Source organism: Plecotus auritus, assembly GCF_963455305.1.
Source record: "Plecotus auritus genome assembly, chromosome: 2".
Taxonomy (NCBI): domain Eukaryota; kingdom Metazoa; phylum Chordata; class Mammalia; order Chiroptera; family Vespertilionidae; genus Plecotus; species Plecotus auritus.
In genome coordinates this window covers 120,426,783-120,449,559 of record NC_137771.1, presented here as the reverse complement: position 1 = coordinate 120,449,559, position 22,777 = coordinate 120,426,783, and the positions used below count along the sequence as shown (strand labels likewise).

General features: G+C 38.6%; 1 protein-coding gene across 3 annotated transcripts in view; it reads right to left on the bottom strand.

Annotated features, from left to right (window-relative positions):
* The window catches only part of TSC22D2 (TSC22 domain family member 2), an 82,098-nt gene extending 60,175 nt beyond the window's left edge, over window positions 1–21,923 (bottom strand). For 2 of the 3 annotated variants that reach the window (XM_080657523.1, XM_080657522.1), the window contains exon 1: window positions 18,877–21,923. In XM_080657523.1, coding sequence (XP_080513649.1) covers window positions 18,877–20,786 — 1,910 coding nt within the window. In that variant the 5' untranslated portion in view covers window positions 20,787–21,923. Of the gene's footprint in view, window positions 1–6,650; window positions 6,723–18,876 lie in introns of all 3 variants that reach the window. The other variant, XM_080657521.1, reaches the window with a different exon arrangement.
* Between the last annotated feature and the right edge of the window lie 854 nt (window positions 21,924–22,777).

Sequence of the window (22,777 nt, the reverse complement as noted above, 5' to 3'; positions counted from 1 at the left end):
CGATAAATTTAGTGAGACACTCGAGGATATGAAAAAGGACCAACTAGAAATTAAACATACACTGACTGAAATAAAAAAATATTATACAGAGACCTAACAGCAGACTAGAGGAACGCAAGAATCAAGTCAAAGATTTGAAATACAAAGAAGCAAAAAACACTCAGCCGGAAAAGCAAAAAGAAAAAAGAATCCATAAATTTGAAGATAGTGTAAGGAGCCTCTGGGACAACTTCAAGCATACCAACATCAGAATTATGGGGGTGCCAGAAGAAGAGAGAGAGCAAGATACTGAAAACCTATTTGAAGAAATAATGACTGAAAACTTGCCCCACCTGGTGAAAGAAATAGACTTACAAGTCCAGGAAGCACATAGAACTCCAAACAAAAGGAATCCAAAGAGGACCACACCAAGACACATCATAATTAAAATGCCAAGAGCAAAAGACAAAGAGAGAATCTTAAAAGCAGCAAGAGAAAAATAGTTACCTACCGACAAGGGAGCACCCATATGATTGTCAGCTGATTTCTCAACAGAAACTATGCAGGCCAGATGGAAGTGGCAAGAAATATTCAAAGTGATGAATAGCAAGAACCTACAACCAAGATTACTCTACCCAGCAAAGCTATCATTCAGAATTGAAGATCAGATAAAGAGCTTCACAGATAAGAAAAAGCTAAAGGAGTTCATCACCGCCAAACCAGTATTATATGAAATGCTGAAAGGTATTCTTTAAGAAGAGGATGAAGAAGGAAAGGTAAAGATAAAAATTATGAGCCACAAATACATGTCTATCAACAAGTGAATCTAAAAATCAAGTGAATAAAAAATCTGAGGAACAGAATAAACTGGTGAATATAATAGAATCAGGGGCATAGAAAGGGAGTGGACTGACAATTCTCGGGGGGAAAGGGGTGTGGGGGGTGCGGGAAGAGACTGGACAAAAATCATACACCTATGGATGAGGACAGTGGGGGGGGGGCGGGTAAGGGTAGAAGGTGGGGTGGGAACCGGGTGGAGGGGAGCTATGGGGGAAGAAAGAGGAACAATTGTAATAATCTGAACAATAAAGATTTATTAAATTTAAAAAAAAAAGAAATTCAAGTCTAATGCTTTTCTTGCCTCTTTTCTATTTATAACTAAGGGAAATAAAACTCCACAGAGTAGGGATTTAAAAAATAATTGGCTTTTTTCCCCCAATTGATCCCCCCCCCCCGCCCCGCAGCCATTCCCAGCATGGGCAAGCCCCCACCGCCCCAGTGTCTGTGTCCATTGGTTATGCTAATATGCATGCATAGAAATCCTTTGGTTGCTCTCCCCGCTCCCCTACCATTTGTGTCTAGACTGATCTATTCTTGTTCATCAAATTATGTTGATCATTATATCCCACATGAGTGAGATCATGTGATATTTATCTTTCTCCAACTGGCTTATAAAAAGGGAGACATGTAAAACTTTAGACAATAAAAAAAATACATTAATCTGGATAAAAATCAAAGTAAAACATACCAAAAATTTTGGCATGCAGCTAAAGCAGTGCTGAGAGGAAAACTTATAGCATTAAACATATACACTGGCCAAAAAAAAAAAAAAAAAGTAATTGGCTCTAAATCTTACTCAAAGTTAATATTCCTAATTAACAGCCAGTACGACAGCTTTATTATTTCTAGTGATGGCAAAACTATTTTCCAGGGGGCCCATCCACTTTCAGAAAGTTAGCTCCAGCCTGCCTGCTGAAACACCCACTTGGTTGTCCAGATAGAGTATGCTAAGTAGATTGTCTAGTTAGCTTTGCATTAGACATAACTATATATAGAAATGGAGCACAACAGACCTACCACCATCTTTACCTGTTTATTCTAGTTATAAAAACACTGCCTAAAATTTCATTAGCTTTTGTAGCAGGCCTGTCACTCGCTAACTAAAACTATTAATACTGTCAACTAATACACTCTGCTTATTCAACCTTCCCAAATTTACATACAAGTTCTTTCAATTTTTCAATTTCTGTTCATGCTTCAGATTACTAAATTTATAAATGCTATCATCCAGTAATAGCTATGACTTCCTACTTTAATGTCATCTGAACACGTTATAAGCATGTCCTTAGGTTTTCATTGAAATCAGATCCAGTACTAAAAGGTGACAGGTTATTGAAATTTTGTCCTGTAACTTTTAGTGTCTTTGACTATCCTCTATTAGATATCCTTAACTAGAATAGGTAAAAATGTAATCAGATAATAAACTAAGTACTAGATACAAATCATTAAGGAATATATTTAAGGTGGTTATAAAACAGCTCAGATTCATATACCAGGGAAAGGAAAGAGAATATCTAAATACAGGCAGAAGCAGACTGGTGAAAAGCTTCTCAACTTGGTAATTCTAATTTAAATAGAGAAGAAAACAGAGGGGCTATGAGAGAACTAATATAACCACTAGTAGAGGACATTAAACCATTAACAATCTCAAACAAGTGATCCACTATTGGTGATTCTTGAAAAGTATGTAGTTCAGACCTACAATTATGCTGAATCATATGGATGGATCTTAAACATAATTGTTTGTGGATCAAAGGGCACAAACAAAATATATAGTGAATGATTCCATTTATTAGAAGTTCGTTTGAGGTGGAAGTGATAGAAAGGGGTCATTAAGCTTATAATATTTTGCATCTTGATCTGGGTGTTGGTTGCACAGGTGTGTTCAGTTTGAGCAGTACATTTATAAATGGTGTACTTTTCTGATACAAATTATATTTCCATAAAATGGTTTTTACAAAGGCGTATCACTGAGCATTCAAAATATAGATTAGATTAGCCAAGTTCTGAAACCTGAGTTTTACCATTTGGGTTAACAAGTACTGGTGGATGTTAATGATGAATCAAAGTTATTTGGAGGATGAGTAAAACAACACAAAGAGTCTCACACAAGCAGCTTAGTTTTGATTTACACCTAATTACAAAAATAAAATCTCAGCAGAAAAGTGATAGAAAATACTGGAAGCTTTTTCTACCATAAAATACTTTAGGTTATTTAAACCCAAGTTTTTCCTAATCTAATAATTTTAAAACTAGCTATAAATAATTACTGTATAAAATTTAAGTAAAATCATCAAGTATCTAGTAAAAGAAATACCATAAACTTACTTAGACATTAAGTTAATAACCCATGTGTACTACTCTTTATTTCTCTTAAAATATTGGTGCTATCATAAAGAAGGACAAGCTGATTCAAGGGGATGGTGCAACTAGCAACTATAACTCTCATCTGTTAACCACATTTATGCATTTTCTTCACTAAGGCAGAAATATTGCAAGTTGTTTATCAATTAGGTTAAATCCTTACAAGCTACCTGATTTCCTGTTTAATCTACCTGAGCTAAAGTTTCTACTTTCTACCTTACTGACCTGATATTTACAAGAGAATAAAATTGTTGTAAATTCTTACTCTGAGTCTTTGCATTCAAAAGACTCACAATTAGCGCCTGCTCCCTAGTGATCAAGTTTCAAAAAGAATTCTATTGAATTAACAAAGCAATGCCAATATTTAAATTTGGAAAGCAGTTCTTTAAAGCAGGAAAATAGAAAGTCAAAATTTAAAGCTACTATAATGAAATGCTAATAGGCTAAGCTATCACTAAAAATGAACCTCTTCATGGTAAAATAATCCCCACAAAGCTAACTATGGAAGTTACATTATTCATTTTAATAAATAGTCCACACAAACATTTGGGCTTCCTAAGAAAGGCCTGTTTTATTTTTGACATATCAGTATCTACTGTCCTTATACACATTTAGTGACAGTTTCAGCTGAATGATTCTCTGAGGACTTTGCAAATGACAAATGGGGAGCCAGAAAACAATGATGACACCTACAGTAAAAGGGAAAGAAAAGAGAATGTCTAAATATAGGCAGAAGCAGACTGGTGAAAAGCTTCTCAACTTGGTAATTCTAATTAAAATAGAGAAGAAAACAGAGGGGCTATGAGAGAATCCTAAGTCAATGTGAGAAAGGTATATTAGTTACTTATATTTTGATTAAAAGATACTCTATGAAAAGAATCCTAGAAAAAGATCCCAGTCTTTGAAGTAGGCAAAACCAGGGTTCTTCGGATTTCTAGGGCAGGCTTAATGAAAACTGGCACAGGGCTTAAAAGCTTCCCCTACTGAAAATGATTCCAAGACTTCATAAATAGGAGACTTAAATAGGCAAATTTATACCTCAAAGCAAGTAGAAGATGTAAGGGATTTACAGTCCCTTAAACTCTATTAAGTACTAAATTATTCTATTAAATACTTACTTGCCAAATTAGTTGTAAATTTTTTAAAAAATTAATAGTAAAAATGAACAAGACAATTTGGTGAGATCTAATACAAATGAGGTTGGAAAAGTTATAATATAATATTTTTAAAAGCTTAACACATACAAACCTTCAACCCCTGTCTGCAATGAAAAAAAAAAAATCCCACAATACTTTTTTAGCTAATTCAAAAGTCTAGATATCTGCCAAGTGAAGTGGTAGATGTTTTGGAACTAATAAAGCTAGCTGCTACTACTCTTCTCAATTGAAAATTTAATAAGCTGGTTAAAAAGTTAAAAGGAAGCCACTGGTCAGTTTCTACCAGGTCAGGCTTATAGCCTCAGTACCAACAGGCCAATTTACATTGAATACAGCTGATCTAGAATATGAATTCTGATTATATTGTGGCTTTAACATACTATAGACAAGAATCCATTAACTTCATTGGCTCTGGACAACAGGTTCCAAGGAAAAGAGAATATATTTCAACCCATGAGGAACTACAGATAAAGTAACTTGCCTCATTTCTGATACCTTAAATGTCTCTGGTATCTAAAAACAAAACAGATAAGGAGCATTTAGCCGTAAAAACAAATGAGGAGCAGGCAATTTCTATGGTTGTTTTATAATGAAACAAAAGCAATCTTTTAGTATTAAATACAAATTATATTTTAAAAAAAGCTCAAGCCTTTCTACATTGATTTGATGAAAGTGGTTATCTTTCATATTGATGTCATGGCAGCTCACAAAAGTTAACTATTTGAAATAAATTATACATGTGAAAACTTTTCTTACATTTCTATATAGAGTGCTATTCTTCCTTTTTCTAAGGGAAAAGTATAAAATATTCACCAAAGTACTCACCCTGGCTGGCTATATCTGGCAAGCCATTTGAATGATTAAACCTTCATGCTTGTTTCATGCCACAATTTACATTTATGCCTTAATTTATTGCTACAGTGGAACAATTTTACTTATTAATTTTAGCTGAACAATTTAAAAATGGAATTTATAAACATGGTACTATAAATTTTAAAATGTCTTATTCTACAAGTAACTATTTTAAAAACATTTTTAGTAAAGAACACATCACAAAAAGACAGTTTGTTAGAAAATTTCTTTCGAGTGACACACAAAGCAAATCAAGCCAAAGAATTAGAAGACTGTTACCATTTCTAGGCAATGTAGACCATGTCTTAACATGACATGTTAAGCATGACATGCACTTAGCAATACTCTTTTCAAATGAAAGAGATGGAGTTGAGTCCATGAGTGTTATCCAAACTATGCCAGAGGACACAAATGCGCTGCCAGGCAGAGTTGAAAGAACTTTACAAAGCTTTGTGAGAATTTTAAAAACATTATTTGCGCTCAACTTCTATTAATTAGACACAGAATGATGGAGTGCTAATAAACATTTAGCAAAATAACTCAACAGAGCATATACTACTTAAAATGTGTATTACGCAGAAAGATAAACCAAAGTATCTTTTACCATAAATGAACTCGACTTCATTCAATATTTTTAAAAGTCAAAAGTAAAATGTATACATTTCTGTGAGAAAACAAACCGTTTTAGGGATTTACAAAACAATGATGCAGATCTAATGAATTCTAGCAAACAAGTTTGATGGTAAAGTTTCTCGCCAAGAGTTAAACAATGACTACTACTTTGATTCCTTGGTTTTGTCCCTCCTCCAATTTCTTTTCTTTTCTTTTTTTTAAATGTATTTTTTATTGTTTTTTTAGAGAGGAAGGGAGAGGGATAGAAAGTCAGAAACATCGATGAGAGAGAAACATCGATCAGCTGCCTCCTGCACACCTCCTACTGGGGATGTGCCCGCAACCAAGGTACATGCCCTTGACTGGAATCGAACCTGGGACCTTTCAGTCCCCAGGCCGACGCTCTATCCACTGAGCCAAACCAGTCAGGGCCCTCCTCCAATTTCTTAATATAAAATAACATTTTGCTTTGAGTCACTAAGGCTTTTACAGAGAAATAAAAGTAGCACAAAATTAAAATAACTGTAGGCACTTTATTTTATAGAATATATTTTAACATTAAAATACACAAGGGTAAGTAAATATTTCATATAATAAAATCCAATAGAATATGTAAATCCTTCCAAAAATAAATATAATTAAAAGTTCAGTAAGAAGAAATGTTTATATCCTATATAAAATATAGACTGTCCTTTTGGTTTATTTTGCTGCTTTTTCCCATGCTAAACACATGAGTCCCCCTCTAAAATAAGAAAGATCAGTTTTAGTGATGAGAAACCAGTACAGTGCAAAGCAATTCATGCATACACCTTTGCATGTACACATTCCATACGTGAGTATTCATACCTATCCCAGAGGTTCTTTGATTCCTGAAACGTGTTCAAATGGAACGCTTGGTAGAAAGCAGTTGAAGGATTCCTGTGAGATCCAAGAATTTGAGATGAGGTTGAGAAAATATAGTAAATTCACTACTTTAAAAAAAAAAAAGATGGAAGATTTCAGATTTTAATACAGTGTAACAGCTTCAAGAGAGAGAGAGGGAGGGAGAGTGAGAGCCATAATAAGGTTGCTTAAAAGCATTCTGAGCCCAAGCTGGTTTGGCTCAACGGATAAGAGTGTCGCCTGTGGACTTGAAGGATCCCGGGTTCGATTCCAGTCAATGTCACATCACGGGTTGCAGGATCAATGATTCTCTCTCATCATTGGTGTTTCTATCTCTCTCTCCCTCTCCCTTCCTCTGAAATCAATAAAATTTTTTTAAAAAGGCATTCTGAATGAAATTAAAACTGCACAAAAATCCAGCAGACCCTGACAATTCAGGATCACAGTTCTAAAAGGGTAATAAAAATCAAATAAAATATTAGCTAGTATTCAATTATGTTTGTGGATACACCTTTATATATAATATACATGAATGTGACCAGTTCATTGCCTAATCAACACTACCCTTTATCAGATACTTTCATAAATCCCTATGTGTTTAGCAGTTTAATAAAGCTGTTGTGAGGTACATGTAAAATAAGTTGTACCTTCATAATACAAAATTCTTCATAGGATCTATTTGATAGGGTTTGATGATGAACAATGAGTCTTTTTCTAGGTTAACAAAATTTTCACCTTCAGAGTCTATTTATTTATGTGTGGTTTCTCTCAGGTAGGGCAAAAAAATGGTGCTGAATTGTATGGCAGCTTTCTAACTTCTAGTATTAGTAGTGTGCCCCTTTAAGGGGTAATAGTTTGTGCATCTTAATTACCTTCCATCTCTACTATTCCCTAGGGACACTTTCCCTAGGGCTATTAACTATAGAATCTTAACTGATGAGCTCATCTGGGCAAGCTCCCAGCAAGCATGATCTACCTCACATCTCAGTAACAGCTTTTCAGGAGACTAAACTCTATTTTTACTTTTTATTTTTATTGATTTCAGAGAAGAAGGGAGGAGAGAGGGAGATCGAAATATCAATGAGAATCATTGATTGGCTGCTTCCTGCATGCCCCACACTGGGAATCAAGCCCACAACCCAGGAATGTGCACTGACCAGGAATCAAACCGTGACCTCCTGGTTCAAAGGTAGGTACTCAACCACTGAGCCACTGCAGCCTGGCAGGAGACTAAACTTTTGACAAACCTGCTCTTACAGTTCCCCTCCAGCTCAGCATATTTCTAAAGTCTCTCCCACTCCGAACCTGTACTTTAGGGAACTAACAAAACTTGAGACATCACGTCTAAAATTCTTGATTCATGCTTTAGCAGAATAACAGCAGCATGCTAAGAATATGAGTGATTATATACTCGACACTAACTGTTCTACATTTATTAACTCAATTCTACAACAGCCCTAAGAGTAGGTGCTATTACTATTCCCATCTCACAGATAAGAAAACTGGGTCAGATAGAAGTAACTTGCCTTATGTCACAGAGTTAGTTAGGTGGCAATCTGGTCCCAGAGTTCATACTCTTAAATCACTATGCTAAATATACAGCAGAGTTAAATTTTAACCTCTCTAGGTCTGTCTCTTTATCAGTTAAATAATGCAGAGTGATTCATATGTAAAGACTATATGGAAAGCTACTGGTGGATAGTCAATGCTTAATAAATGACAGCTATTATTTTATCATAAAAATGAGGTTCAGATACAATATGACATTTCTGAGACCCTAACAGGTACCTTAAGAGAGTCTCTGCAGTATTAGTACAATAAGAAAACTATTTTCAAGTTCTACTAGAATAGCAATCAAATATCAATGATAATCAAACAAAATAATAAAATTCCATGACTTCAAAAATCAGATTAAGACCCATTGTGTTATTTACTGAGTTAAAAAGAAAACACACACACAAAAAATTTTTAAAAGGCATTTAAAAAATTTTAAACGGTAGGGTACCTTTTAAGGTGATCCAAAACTAGGAAAGGTAGACACACAGCAGATGCCAGAGTGTCACCAAAGCAACTATTTGATTAATTAGGAGTCTTCAGTATGTGCACTTCTTTTTGCTTGTCCTACTTCAACTCCTTTCTATTCTTTTAACCTTTTATTTTTCTCTTGACTATGGCTAAGGCAATCAAAGGCACTGATTAGATATCAAGAAAGGATTAAGAGGCTGCTAACTACTGTTTATTTAGCAGCTTGTATCCTCTCAAGATATATTTGTCAGGCCTCTTTTTTCCACTGTACTTAGAATTGGTCAGCCAAATTAAATGAAAGCCAACTGAACCAATTGAAAACTCAATTTGGCTTTTTTACAAGGCGTATTACCCAGGACCACATGGGAACAAGTATGCTATTCATACAGGTTTGTTTGGAGACCTTGGGTTTAAAATAAACAGATTAACTTAAAAAAGGAAAGTAGTAAATACAAGAGAGTAACAAAGAGTAAACTTGGAAGTTATTCTGCAAGTCTGAAATTTAAAATTCATTAAAGAGTATTTACAATATATTTATAAGGATAGCATTCTTTAAAAGAAATTCAGATCCTGACTTTGGAAAAACATACATATATTTAATTTGAATAAAATTCATATGCAAAATAAATTGGTTTTAAATAGTCATATAATTTTAAGTTATGAAATTCCAGTAATTTTACAGCATAAACTAATAATGAAATGTTCTCAAAGTTAAATGTAGAAGTGAAAAAAGAAGTTATCTGTCATTAGTCATATATCTTGGGGTGAGAAAAGAACCTGTGAAATAAAATACTATAATTCAGGGGTGGGGAATGTCTGGCTCCTGGGCCGTATAAGACGTATAAGACCCGAGAAATCATTTGGTCTGGCCCTGCCAAGGCATTAGGGGTGAGTTAATTAAATGGTTGACCAAATATAGCAAGCTAATTGTTTTAAAAAAATAATTCTTTATTGTTGAAAGTATTACATCTCAACCCCCCATTAACCCTTGCCAGTCCGCTAGCAGGCTCATTTTTTAAGGTGATAATTTTGTATGGCCTGTGAATAATGTTATAAATATCCAAATGGCCATTGGCAAAAAAAGGTTCCCCACCCCTACTATAAATGAACCTAAATGTCAGAACCAATAGTGAGGTTGCTAAAGTTTGCAGTTAACAATCACTTCCTGCATATATTCAAAATGAAGTCATACAATCTATGTACTACAGAAAAACTCAGTATATTCCAAGGATAAAGACAGTAGTAAAACATATGAAATTTTGGGTTTGCGGAATACTTCAGCTGGGGTGTTACCCATTAACTGAGGGATTTTTAGCAAATTTAATAAGAACTAGTCTCAAAACACTGATTAACAGGCACAGGTTAAAGAAGTCAAGTCTGTGAAACCTAGCTGACCAAGAATTTCAAAAGAGCCATTTGTAAATACAGACAGGCCTGATCATTTTTCAAAACCAATGAACATATTCTTTTCTCTTACTTTATATACTAGTCTGTCATGTTAATTTCCAAGGACACGAAAATAATACATCAGAAAGTTGACTCAAATGTGACATTTGTCTACTTGCTTTACTAAAGTACTACCTTTGTAGGGTAACTAACTATAACAGAGAGAAAAAAAATACATATATACTATACCTCAAAACTAAGCTACAAAAATTGTAGAAGTTTAAAGAATGAAGTACATACATGAGCCCAGAACTCAGCAAATTTCTTCTTCTCTATGTCAAAACTCAACTTTAGAGATCTCTAAATAGAAACCAGGGAAATACAATAAGCATAGGAACAGCAAGGGCCACCTCCAACATTATCTATCATCTAGGGATTTTAAATGATTAAATATATCCTTTAGGTAAAGGGTAACAATACAATAGATCAGTGGCTATGGTAAGTTTTTCCTTCCTCCTTACAGTCAGCAAAGCAATAATAATAATAATAATAATAATAATAATAATAATAATACTAACTCTGGGAATATCCAAGAGCACTGTCTTTGGAGTCAGAAGGCCCGAGTCTGAATTTATGCTTTGTCACTTAATATCTATGAGACTCAAATCCTCAGAGCCTCAGTTTCTTTAATTCATAAAAAAGGGGTAGAAACACTTCCTTAGAGTTGCTTAACAGATCAAATCAGATTACATATACATAGAACCTAAAACAACCTTGGTTTGTGTTTAATACAGAGTTAGTTTCCAAGGCATGCTGTATTAAAAGTACTTTTTTGGTAGACTATCTTAACATATACCAAAATATTTCATCATTATTAAGGTAATATTTAGGCAAACAAACTACTTAAGGTAAAGAGAATACTTAAACTAGAACTAGGGATACTGAGCTACTTAGTACTTTCCAATGAATGAGAATCCTGACTTCTGGGATTCAGAGCTCCCCTAGGATTTCTTTATACTAGTACACAATTTTATCACAAGATTTTAATTAAAAATAGAATACTCACTGAAAAGTGTACTAGTTCAATATACATACTACTTTAATAATAAAAGGTTCAATATACATACTACTTTAATAATAAAAGGTTCAAGAAACATCTTCAACAGCAACCATACAGTTATGATAAAAATCTCAATTTCTTACCATGACATTTTAGCCCATCACTCCGATTCTTGTCAAATTAATCGCATCATTTGCCAAATCTGACATAGTCTCACTCTTCCACACTATTATACAAACTGCCTTCTCCCTCTACTTGGAAAACCATCCCCTTCTTTTATCAGTGGCCTAATATGAATGAGCCTTTTAAGATTCAGTTCAAGAGTTAGCTTCAGAAGAATGCACAGGTAATAATGGGTTGCTTCTGAGGGCAGAAACTGGGTAGCTAGAGGAAAGAGATGTCAGAGACGCTTTCAATTTATACTCTTGTACATTTTGACTTTTAAACTGTATAAATATATTTATTACTTATGCAGAGAGTAAATTAAACTGTAAGTCAGTCTAACTACTTCCTCCCCACACCAAACTGACATGGATATCCTAAATTGTTTCCATCAGCACCTTATATTTACTAATTATTTTCAGACAGCTTGAGATCTTTAAGGACAGAATAGTCCTATTTCTGTATCCCAGTACTCAGACTCAAGAGAGCACAAAGGTAGTTGAATGATTGATATATCATTGCTTTAAATGTCTTCTTGGGTATTCAACCTACTTACTATTTGTAAACTTCATTAAAAAAAATCTTTTAAGTCTCACCCAAGGATATTTCTTTATTGATTTTTAGAGAGAGAGGAAGGGTGAGAAACATCTATTGGCTGCCTCCCGTACACACTCTCACCAGGGATCAATGCCCTGACTGGGAATCGAACCCGAGACCCTTTCTTATACAGGACAACACTCCAATCAACTGAGCCACACCACCCAGGGCTGTAAACGTCATTTTTTGGTCAAACAATAATCTGGTGGTAGGAAAAGGATTTGACGAGGGACAGGCTTAAGTAGGCAGCTCTATAATGAAATATGTCTAAATGTATGAACTCATACATAGGGAACTTAAAAAACCTGACCAAGTCTCAAATTCTAATTTTACCAATGAGGAAAACTGAGAGACATTAAATGACCTGACCAAAGAAACCAGCTAAGTGGTAGAAGAGCCAGGATTACAACACAATTTGCCATACTTCTGGCCTAAAACAATATCTCCTTTTCTGATTACATCCATACCATGCAATTACACTTTCAGATCAAAACAGAAGACTCTTGGTATGATTTGTAGCATGTCAGAGGTGATCTGGGAGGGCAGTTAGGACACTGAAATACTGACATTTCTATGATGTATGCTTGCCATGCATACTGCCTTATGTTATGAACAGACTGTTCACAAATTGCATAACTTATTTAATTCTCCCAAACTCTCAAAGGGAGAAACAAGAAGCTTAGAGGACTAAATAAATAGCTCAAGGACAGATGCCTCAAGTATGAAGGAAGTTGGATTTTGTCCCAGGCATATCTGACTCCATTATCTGTAATTGTCAGTCATATAACATGCTAATGCTATAATTAAACACACCATTGATTTTCTTTGAACAACAGCTTCCCTCTCCTTTTTGGTTTTGTTTTCAAAGTCCAGGTAGACCATATACCAAGCAAGGATTTGTTTTGGTTTACCTTACAAAACCATTAAGTAAAACTGAATTCTAATTCTACTTTAGAAACTAGTTGGCTTTAAACTTTGTTTTGGGTATCCCTCATTCACAAATTAAATAATTAACTTGTGTGATAATGAAGAGGGATAGCCTAAAATATTAAAAATAACATTTAAAATACACCAACAGCATTTATAATAATCCACATATTAATCAATTTCTCTTCTAGACATCAATAAATCTTTAGTCAAATTTTAATGAGTTTATGGGAAAGGAGGCTTTACGCAATTTAACATTCAAACTTATGTGTCTTGTCTACTCTGATTAGTATATATTAGCAAGGCATTTACTAATAATCTGTATACTAGGTGAACTTACTAAAATTAACTCAATGACCTGCAGAACTGTCACATAACCATCATATGTAAATGTACAACTTAATGGATGAGAGTTCATTTTTTAAAACGGATGTTAGCTTGAGTACAAAGAAAACTAAAAACTTGTATCTGATTCTGGGCATTAAATTTAAAAGGTAAATAATCCAAGTGCACAGGTGAAATTTAATTCACCTGACTTAGAAGTAGAAATTATACACATACCTTTTACAGGTAAAGCAGACAATCAATATATCTTTAACATTAACAGTCAAATTTAAAGTGTATACATTAACATATGTAATGAAAGTCAGGTAATGACACAAATTGGTTACTATTCCTAAATCTTTATGAAAGAGTCCCAATTTTTGTCTTAAGAATTAAGATTAAGAATTTAACAAATATGAGTGGATCCAGAGACATGGAAGCATGGAACAGAGTGTGGAATCTCAGAGGGAAGGCGGGTGGGAGGTAATTAACCAAAGACCTTGTATGCATATATGCATAACCCATGGACACAGACAATAGGGTGCTGAAGGTCTGGAGGGATGGGGGGTGGAGGGAGGGACTGGAGGGGGTCAAGGGGGGGGGGGAAATAATATAATAAATATTGAGTAATTTGGTATGTTCAAGAATTGCTGTGGAAAGACCTAAACTATAACAATTCAGGTATGCGTATTCTTTGTGGATGTAGTAATTCATGTTATACCATCTAATCATAAGTCCACTGGTTTAGTATTTAAAAACAAACAAACTTGAATGATTTATTCCAATTCAAGAATTGTGTTACATATACTCCTTTAATACTGTCCGTCAATTATAAAGATTTCTTATTAAAAATCTGCTCTTCCCATTAACAGAAAATGACTTAGGATACATATTCATTCAGGCTACATTTAACCAGACCTGTTTATTTAAAGCCTCTCTTCCTCATACTCAAGAATAATGCAATTAAGAAATAAACAGTTTCTGTTCAGAAAAGGAAATACATACTGGTTAAACAATTATTAGAAGAAGTAATTAGACCAAGGTTCCTCACTAGTAACAAGTGTTCCTATTCCTTCTGAGATCACATTTCATGTCATTTCACTATATTTTCTGTCTTGGTTATCTGCCATCACTCTCTACCCTCCCATCCCTCCCCCACCCCTCGCCACCCTTCCCCCAATTTTCCTATTTTAGGAAAGAAAAGTCAAGATCCTTTAATACTTCCCTAGCAACCATTCCTCAGGAAAGAGATTCATTTTGGTTTCTTTACCATCTAATAGGTGGGGCTGCTCTTTGCTACTGGAGGGCACTAGAGAGCATGACTGCTTTCAATCTCCTTTGGTAAGGAGAAAGACTACACACCACTCCAAATTAGCAAGTACCAGATCCATAATTCCAGTACCATGTTTTACTATTTCCAAATTAGTGCTATCAAAAAAGATTGGTATTAAAATTTATTCTCAGGAATAAGAGAACATATATACCCCACACCACTACCAGTACTATAAAAAATGACTTCTCATAAAAGCAATTAAGTTCAAAATACACTCCTTCCCCTGCAAGGAAAAAACAGGGGTAACTAAAATAGTTACTTCGAGTACGTCTTATCCTCACACATACAAGCCCATGTTTTCTAAAGAGTTAATCAGTGTTCAACCTATATGATTTAGTCCAAACTTTTAAACAATGTATGTGTCACTGAATTTAAAAGGCCATATTCCTACTCATACAACTCTTGGTTTTGTGATCATCAGCCTTTCTGGAAATCAATGATAATTTCCTTAATTTTAGTCATCAACATGGCACTCTGATGAGTGTGCATCAACATCAGTTCTTAGTAAATAATATGTCACTCATACACATGATTTTATACTTGGATTACAAAATCCTTGGTAAGAGTACTTAGATAAGTATAGATGGCATCTACTGTGTGATTTAAATATCAACTATAAAGCTGGAAGGGCAAAATTACCTCCACAATTCAATATAGATAAAGAAAAATAAGCTCTATCTATAGAGTTATAGTTCTGCCTCGTGATATACATTTACATATATGTGTCTAAAACTGTACAAACAAAATTTCTATTTATAGCACATACCAGGACTAACCAATTACAATTTATAATATCTTACCAGTAATAAAAAACAAACACAGATGAAACCATGAACAAAATATAGAGATATTTGCCACTAAGGGATCCTTACAATCATGTTTGTTTTTTGTTTTTTTTAAAATAAATATGTAGAAGTTAATTGGAAGCATATACAAACTCCATCTGGGCAGGGGTGTCCCCAAAGGGGACCCCTGGGGAGGGGCCCAAAATGGGAAAAGCCTGCTCTCTCTCTCTCTCTCTCTCTAATAGGAAAATCAATCTAAAAACATGTGTTTTGTGTCCCTTTGTGTCTGATTTATACATTCTGCAGTTCTTTGTTTGAACCTGACCCCTTCTAATACCCTTCCTTGATTTAGGACTTACAATCATGTTTTCAACAGTGTTTTGGTTGCAGTTGACAGTTCACAATTGCAGCCATTCATAAGAGTTCCTGGAATGTGGCTTACAGAGTTCACATTGGTCAGGTATCTATGGAAAATTATCTGTACTGCATTCGTTTTCAAACAAGGCCAGTAATATTTTGTACCTCCCCCACTAATCAAAAAGGAGCCTGTTAAGTACACAGGTAGTTTAAACAAATTTTATAACGTTCACTGTAAAAATGGCTACACATTTTTCTATGATATATTTTCAACCACCATTATAGCCTCCACTTTACACAAAATCAATTTGGTGCATCTCAACAAATGATCATATGCCTAATGAGAAAAGCTAAAATAATAGATTAACTTTATGGTGATAAATAATATATGGCCAATGGGCAACGTTAACCAAGAACTTTATGATATTTTCTTACTTTGTATAAACAAACATCAGCCCTTTTAAAGGCATGATAATATTATGATGTAATAATATAAGGTCTTTTCTGATTCGTTAAAATAGTCTCAAAATGAGCCAATATGGAGAGCCTTGTATTTGGAATGGAACCAAAATGACAACATAAAGTTTTCAATATATCAACCAAAATCACCTCAATCATTTTTGTTAATCTTCCATTTTCCTTTCTTTCCTCAACATTTTTTAAAGCAAACACCTTACTTTACAAATATTTTCTTAAGATCTAAAATTTGTTTCAACCTAGTCATAAAATTTAAATCGTAATTACTCAAGACTTCTCACTCCATTTTATTTTACATTTGAATGACTGTAAATAAAATTGTATATAACCTATATAGTTTTATTAACCAGTCACCCCAATAAATTCAACACAACTTTTTAAAAACTGTATGCAGATTTTAATTTAGTAAGGCAACCCAAAATCACCATATTAAAATTACGATTGTGCTAGTACTTTATCCTAAAAAGTACTCAACTCAGTAATTTAAACATACACCTAGAAAAACTGTGTTATTTAATTTCAAGCACAGAACTTTAAAATGCCTCTTTTCCAAAGACTTCCCGTTAAAAAACACACAACTATTTCTAGTTAATGGATTTATTCCTTCACCAGGTATGTTCGTTGCAGTGACAAAATAGTCAAATGTGTAAACATTACATCTTGGAAACTAGCTTGTTAAACTGAAAACCAATGAAAGACTATAACAAAAATTAGAAATGAACAGATTTTAAAAGGCTGGGTTGGGAAGGGAAGTGCCATATTTAAAATAGGACTGCACACACATCAAAATTCCTACACTGGATTAACTGTTGCAACTGATAACACTGATACAGTAGTATCTGCAGTTCAAACATTCACATGTTTAGAAATGAGATGAGATTATCAACTCTTTTAATAAGGAGAGGAGAAATAAATGCATCTTAGAGGTATACTCTAAAAATACATCCCAGAGTTTCCATTTGTCAACAGATTTCTCTGCTTCATGCCATATCATCATCATATTAGTTATGAGGAATGCAATTACATATGCTCTAAACTGAGAGAGGTGTGAAGAGAATAGAAAATACATTCTTCATTCACAGGTGTGCAGGTGTTTTGGGAGTGGGTTAGAAAACCAGTCATTATTTCTTGAAGAAATATGGGGACAGTGTAAAACAGGAACAGGGAGGTAAGCAAATGCTTATTTACTAACCCACCAGAAAAAAATAGTTTCTGGCAGCTAGAAAAGATAAGGTCACCTGTTGACTATTACCAAAGGTGAACAATTAAACTCAATCTGCATTTTAGGTGTGTGCCCCTATGTGTGAAAATATGGGAGTAAAAGAGGGATTTTTCTGAGTGGCTTGTGGAATCAGTTTCTTTACTTGGTAGTTCCATCCACATAAAATTTCGCAATGACTAGCTAGCTGAGCTCACTTATGGACACGTGGAATTCTCTAAGAGTTCTCAAATAGAAGAAAGACTCCCCACAAGCAAGTCACCTACAAAAAAAGATGAACTTTGAATTACAAAAAGCAGAGAAGATGAATTTCAGTAAGCATTTTTCACACCAACCAACAGAAGTATATAAAATACAAGGCTAAACAGAAATGAAAAGTTAAGAATATGAAGGAACCCAGAGGAAACATAAGAAAAAGCTTTAACAGATCTCATTGTATTCTACATACTAATTATTCCATAAAACAGCTTTGATCTTTTAACACATCTAAAATTAACCTTTCTGAAAACAAAACCTCCAACAAATAAATGTCTACCTGTGAAGTGCCTGAAACTTTCTCTGTAGTTTTAAAATATAATTTTAAAGCTGTGACAAATCCATTTTTAAAACTCGTGTTAAGTGTATTATGTCCTTTTCATTTGAATTTCCTCAAAACCATTTAAAATCCTCATTAAACAGTAACCAAACATCAACTGTTGTAGGATTGATATGGCAAATACACCAATTTTCACTTAAACAATTAAAGAAGCTTCCCTTAAATAGAGGGAGCCAATTGCTGACATTTACCCCTTTACTATAAAATTACTCTAATTTCAAGAACTACAGGTTTTTACTACAGCTCATATCACCCTTTCCTATAGTACAAAGCCTGATGATGGAAGCATTTTCAGATACACTTTTACTTAAAAAAAAAAAAAAATAGTACCTAAAGAAGTAAGTCACTGGGAAGACTCTTAACTTTCTATACTCTTTCATTAAAAGGCTGAACGAAGATATGATCTTCGAAGCCGGATTTGACATTTCAAGATTATCTCTCCAGCCTTTCCAGATACAGAGATAGATATCTTACATGGATCTTTCTGTACTAAAGGGCCTTCTGGTTCTCCAGAATGGCAAACTTCTAATTGTTTCATCTCAGAACTCACACTGACAAAAGTCTGCCATAAGTGTTCAAGTGTGATTGACATCTAAAAAAGGTACAATCCTATGGGGCATAACCTACTAGCTACCATCTCTAAATTGAGAGGATTAAGATAAAATCCACCCTTTTGAATAAAAAATGTTGCATTCCTATCCATTTTAGTATGTTTGAGCAACTGTGACAAGACTAATTCTCTCATTAGCCACCTTTACATGAGCAATCTTTAAAACTAAATGTTTTTTTAAGAATTGATAAATCAACTTTACTAAACACTAATTGTTATATTTAAAACTGCTAACAGCCTCAAATTGAAAAAAGAACTCTTCCAAAGTTGCACCCTAAACTACAATGTTTGACCAAACATTCCTATAAAATATTTTATATAAGATTTTCATACCTGTCTTCATCACCATCAACAGGAATAGCTATGCTGAATACAGAGGTGGCCAGACTGTTCATAGGTGTTAACTGAAGGGGATTTGCCAGGGCATCTGGAACAGAAGGCTTCACAACAGGTTTATTTTCAGCAATGAGAGAAAGTGGTGGTTGAGGTAGGGGTTCTGATTTTCTTCTAGTATCGTCAGCTTGTCCGACTAAAGGCTGGGTCTGAGTCTGAAACTGGCTTAGATCAGACTGTGGTAGACTTGTTGGTGCACTGGGTGTGCCTTGCGCTAAAGGCGGCCCGACAAGCTGGATTATGCTGCCGCTCCTGCTGACTGGCGTATGGCTGCTCAGCTGCTGCGACTGGACCAGAGCCGTGGGTACATGTGGAATAGTAACAGATGTGGTAGACACACTGGGCACGCTTGGAGCGGGCACGGCGGCAGGCACATTTGGAACTCCGGGCACCATGGTGTGAGGGCCACCAGACGCGGCTGACGGCGCACCGCTGCCTCCCACCTGCGGTGAAGGCGCGGACTGGGGCTGCCCGGCCCCGGTAGGAACCAGGCCCGGTTGCACCGTGCCTCCCACAGGAGCTGGGGGAACTCCAGCCGGCTGACTAGACGCGGCCTGTCCGCCTGGCGCGTTTCCCGGCCCCGGAGCCACGGCTTCATTGGGCAGGGAAGAGGGGCCCATGATCTGCGCGGCCCCCGAGGAGGCATTCTGGCCAGTGCCCACCGGCAGACTGGCCGCTGCGGCGAGGCTCGTTCCTGCGCCGGTGGCCGAGGGCTGCAGGCCGGCCACGTGCTGCTGCAGGTACTCACTCGAGCCGGAGGGCTGGACGGGCAGCAAATGCCCCGGCGGAATTTGAGGCTGGGGATACGCGAACTGCTGAGGCTGCTGCGTCGCCGAAGCGCTGGCGGCCGGGCCAGGCTGCGGAGGCAGAGACATGCCGGGTTGCGCCAGGGTTACATTCGTTAGCGGAAGACCCTGTCCATTGGGCCCCGGAGGGATGACGCCCGGCCCGGTTCCCTGGAGCTGGCTGGGCTGCGGAGCCGCCATCACTTGCTGCGGCCCGGCTGCGGCTCCCGGGAACGATGGCCTCGAAGCCAAGCTTGGAGCCACAGCCCCACCTACGGGCGGAGGCGGCGGCTGGAGCTGCCCAACGCCAAAACTCAGTGGCGGGGCCGGAGCGGGCAGGCTCATTTTCTCCGACGGGGGTAGCTGTGACACAGCAGTCAGGGAATTGTCAGTTCCCGAGTCGGGCCCGTGTGCCCCCTGCATGGAGGCCACCACCACCACCACCGACCCTCCGGTGGCGCCCAGGCCACTGTCTCTCTCCGCAGTCTGGTCAAAAGTATTGCTGTGCCTAATGCAATCCCCGGACCTGGTCAGGACGCTGCTGTCCGAATCCCGCTCATAGTATTCCATACACGTCCATCGACCGCGTCTATAGGGCTCCCCGCTCCCGTGGTCTAGCTTGATCACGCGAAAACGGGAACTACAAGTGGTGGGGGGCTGCGATGGAGCTGGCCCCGCAGATGAGCCCGCGGCAGCTGTCGCCAGAGTATTGGCCAGCGCCCCAATCACGCTCCGGGCCGAAACGGCTCCTCCTCCGTTGGCGGGAGCAGTAGCCGCGGCCGCTAGATGCCCGTCCAGGAGGAGGTTTGGGGAGACCGTCCCGGGAGTCTCTGCATCCCCAACATTGTTGAGAGTCTCTTCAGAGGAGCTACGCTCGCAGACCTCCTCAGGGCCATAATCCGTGGCCCGAGACACGTCAAATATCTCAGAGGAGACGTCCTCTGTGCGTGACTCGTCCGGGTCGTCCAGGCTCTCGGTGTCCTCGGTGATGCTAGTGGCCACCTGGGCCGTGGTGACACTGGTGATCTGGAAGCAGCTCTTCTTCTTGGCCGGCATCTTGGACATGGTGAGGAAGGCTGGGGGGCAGAGGGACACTGCGGCTCCTCTGCGAACTTGCTGTAAACCAGGAAGGGCAGAGCACGGGCCCCAAAGACAAAGTCTGAGTCCGCGCTGGGTCTGAGGCCCGCCGCCGGGAGAGTCACGGGCTGATCCGGGCGCCCGCTCTGTGAGACATCCTCTCCCTTTACTTCAGAGTCGGTCTCCTGCTCTGCCCCCGTCTCACTTGCGCGGCAGCTGCTCCTCCTCCTTTTTCGCCTCCCGCAGCCGCGGCGCCTCAATTCAATCCCCTCAGTGGCGGCGAGAGCGCGATCCCAGGGGCGGGCCGGCGGCTTCCTCCTCCCGTCTCCGGGCCGCCGTGGTCAGTCCAGCGCCGCGCGGTCCGCAGGCCTTGGCTGGGGGTGGGAGTGGGAGGGCGAAGGGGAGGAGGCGGCGGCGGCGGCGTGAGGGGCGGTGCTGCCCCGCTCGGGCTTCTCTGGCTGGTGCCGGCGTCAGCTCCGGGCTCGGACGCTGAGAGAGGGCAAGGAGCGGCGGGTCCGGAGCCGGGGATTTCTGATTCAGCCCGGAGCCGCGGGCTGGGGCTGGCTGAAGGTCCGCGGGCGGGCGGGTGGCAGGGCTTCGGCGCGGGCGGGAGGCCCTCCCTCCCCGGCACTAGCCGGAGCTCAGCCCCAGGTACATGTCGAGCGTCTCAGGCGGAAACCCTCTCCAGGGGAGGGAGGGGAAAGCCGGCTCGGTCCTCCCCTTACAGGGGGAGCCACCCCCGCGGGCGGCGGCGGCAGTCCCGGCCTCCCCTCACAGCTCTTGAGAGTGAGGGGCGGCGGCCGGCTGGCCTGCGAGCGGAGGCGCTCCGGTTGTGTGAGATAGCGGCGGTAGTTTCTTCGGCTGCTCCTCGGTGCGCCCGGTTCAAAGACCCTGGAGAAACTGAAATTCAAACTGCTGAAGCGGCGGCTGCAGCTCCCTCCCCTCGGCCAAGATGGGGCTGAAATGGCCGCGCCAGGGATGCTGGGAGGAGCAGCAGCCCCGCTGCCGCCGCCGCTGTCGACTAAAATGCCGCCGCCGCCGCAGCCACCGCCAGCGCCGCAGCCGCCGGCGTTCCTTGACGCAGGGCGTCATGACGTAGACGCCCCGCCCCCTCCGGTTTCCTGCAGTTTCGCGTGGAGGCTTGAGGGAGACAGTGGGCGTGGCTAAAGGTTAAAAAAAGGGAGCGGTTTTTTATTTAAATTTTTTTAAATTTAAATTTTGCCTTGCAGGTCTTTAAGAGTAGAATAGAAGAGCGAATGACTCTTAAATTACTAGCATAGAGAAGCTGCAACCGCACCAATCGAATGTTTTTATGTCTGTTCCGAGACATTGAAAAACTGGATAGAGGTCATGTGCTGTGTCTAATAATGTTTAGCAAAATCTTAGTGAAACTAGGGCGATAAGAATGGGGTCTGGGGGCATTTAGCTAGAGGGAGATGGCTGAAAGTACCAACTCACTTAAAAAGTCTTTCCTGAAAGGAAATGTTACAGTCTGAGGAGTGAAATGATGAGAGAAATGGGGATGATTAACCAAGAATAGCAAGCCAGATTGAGTCAGAAAATGATCTTTCAGCCAGAAATTGTCTCCAACAATGGCATCAGGAGATGGTTACTTGCCCAGGGTGAGGTCAGTTTAAAAAAAGACTAGAGGTTACCAACATATTCCTAATTTTCCTGTATTTTCTGTGATTCCAGCATCCAAGAGTTCATTTAAAGTCCTGAGACTGTTTTCACTTTCCCCAGGAAATCAGCTTATGGGCTCCATAAATGTAAAACCTACTGCGTTAAATAGTTACAGTTCTTTCTTCTGTTTATTTTAAAATTCTTAGTTGAAGCCAGAGTATTATATGGTTTGGATTGGGTCGTGAAAACCAGAACAATTCAGCAAGCACCCTTTCCTATCCCAGTACAGAGAGCAACTATGAAAGTACTGGCAAATTGATTATCTTTTAGCTACTTTCTGGCAAATGAAAATGGTA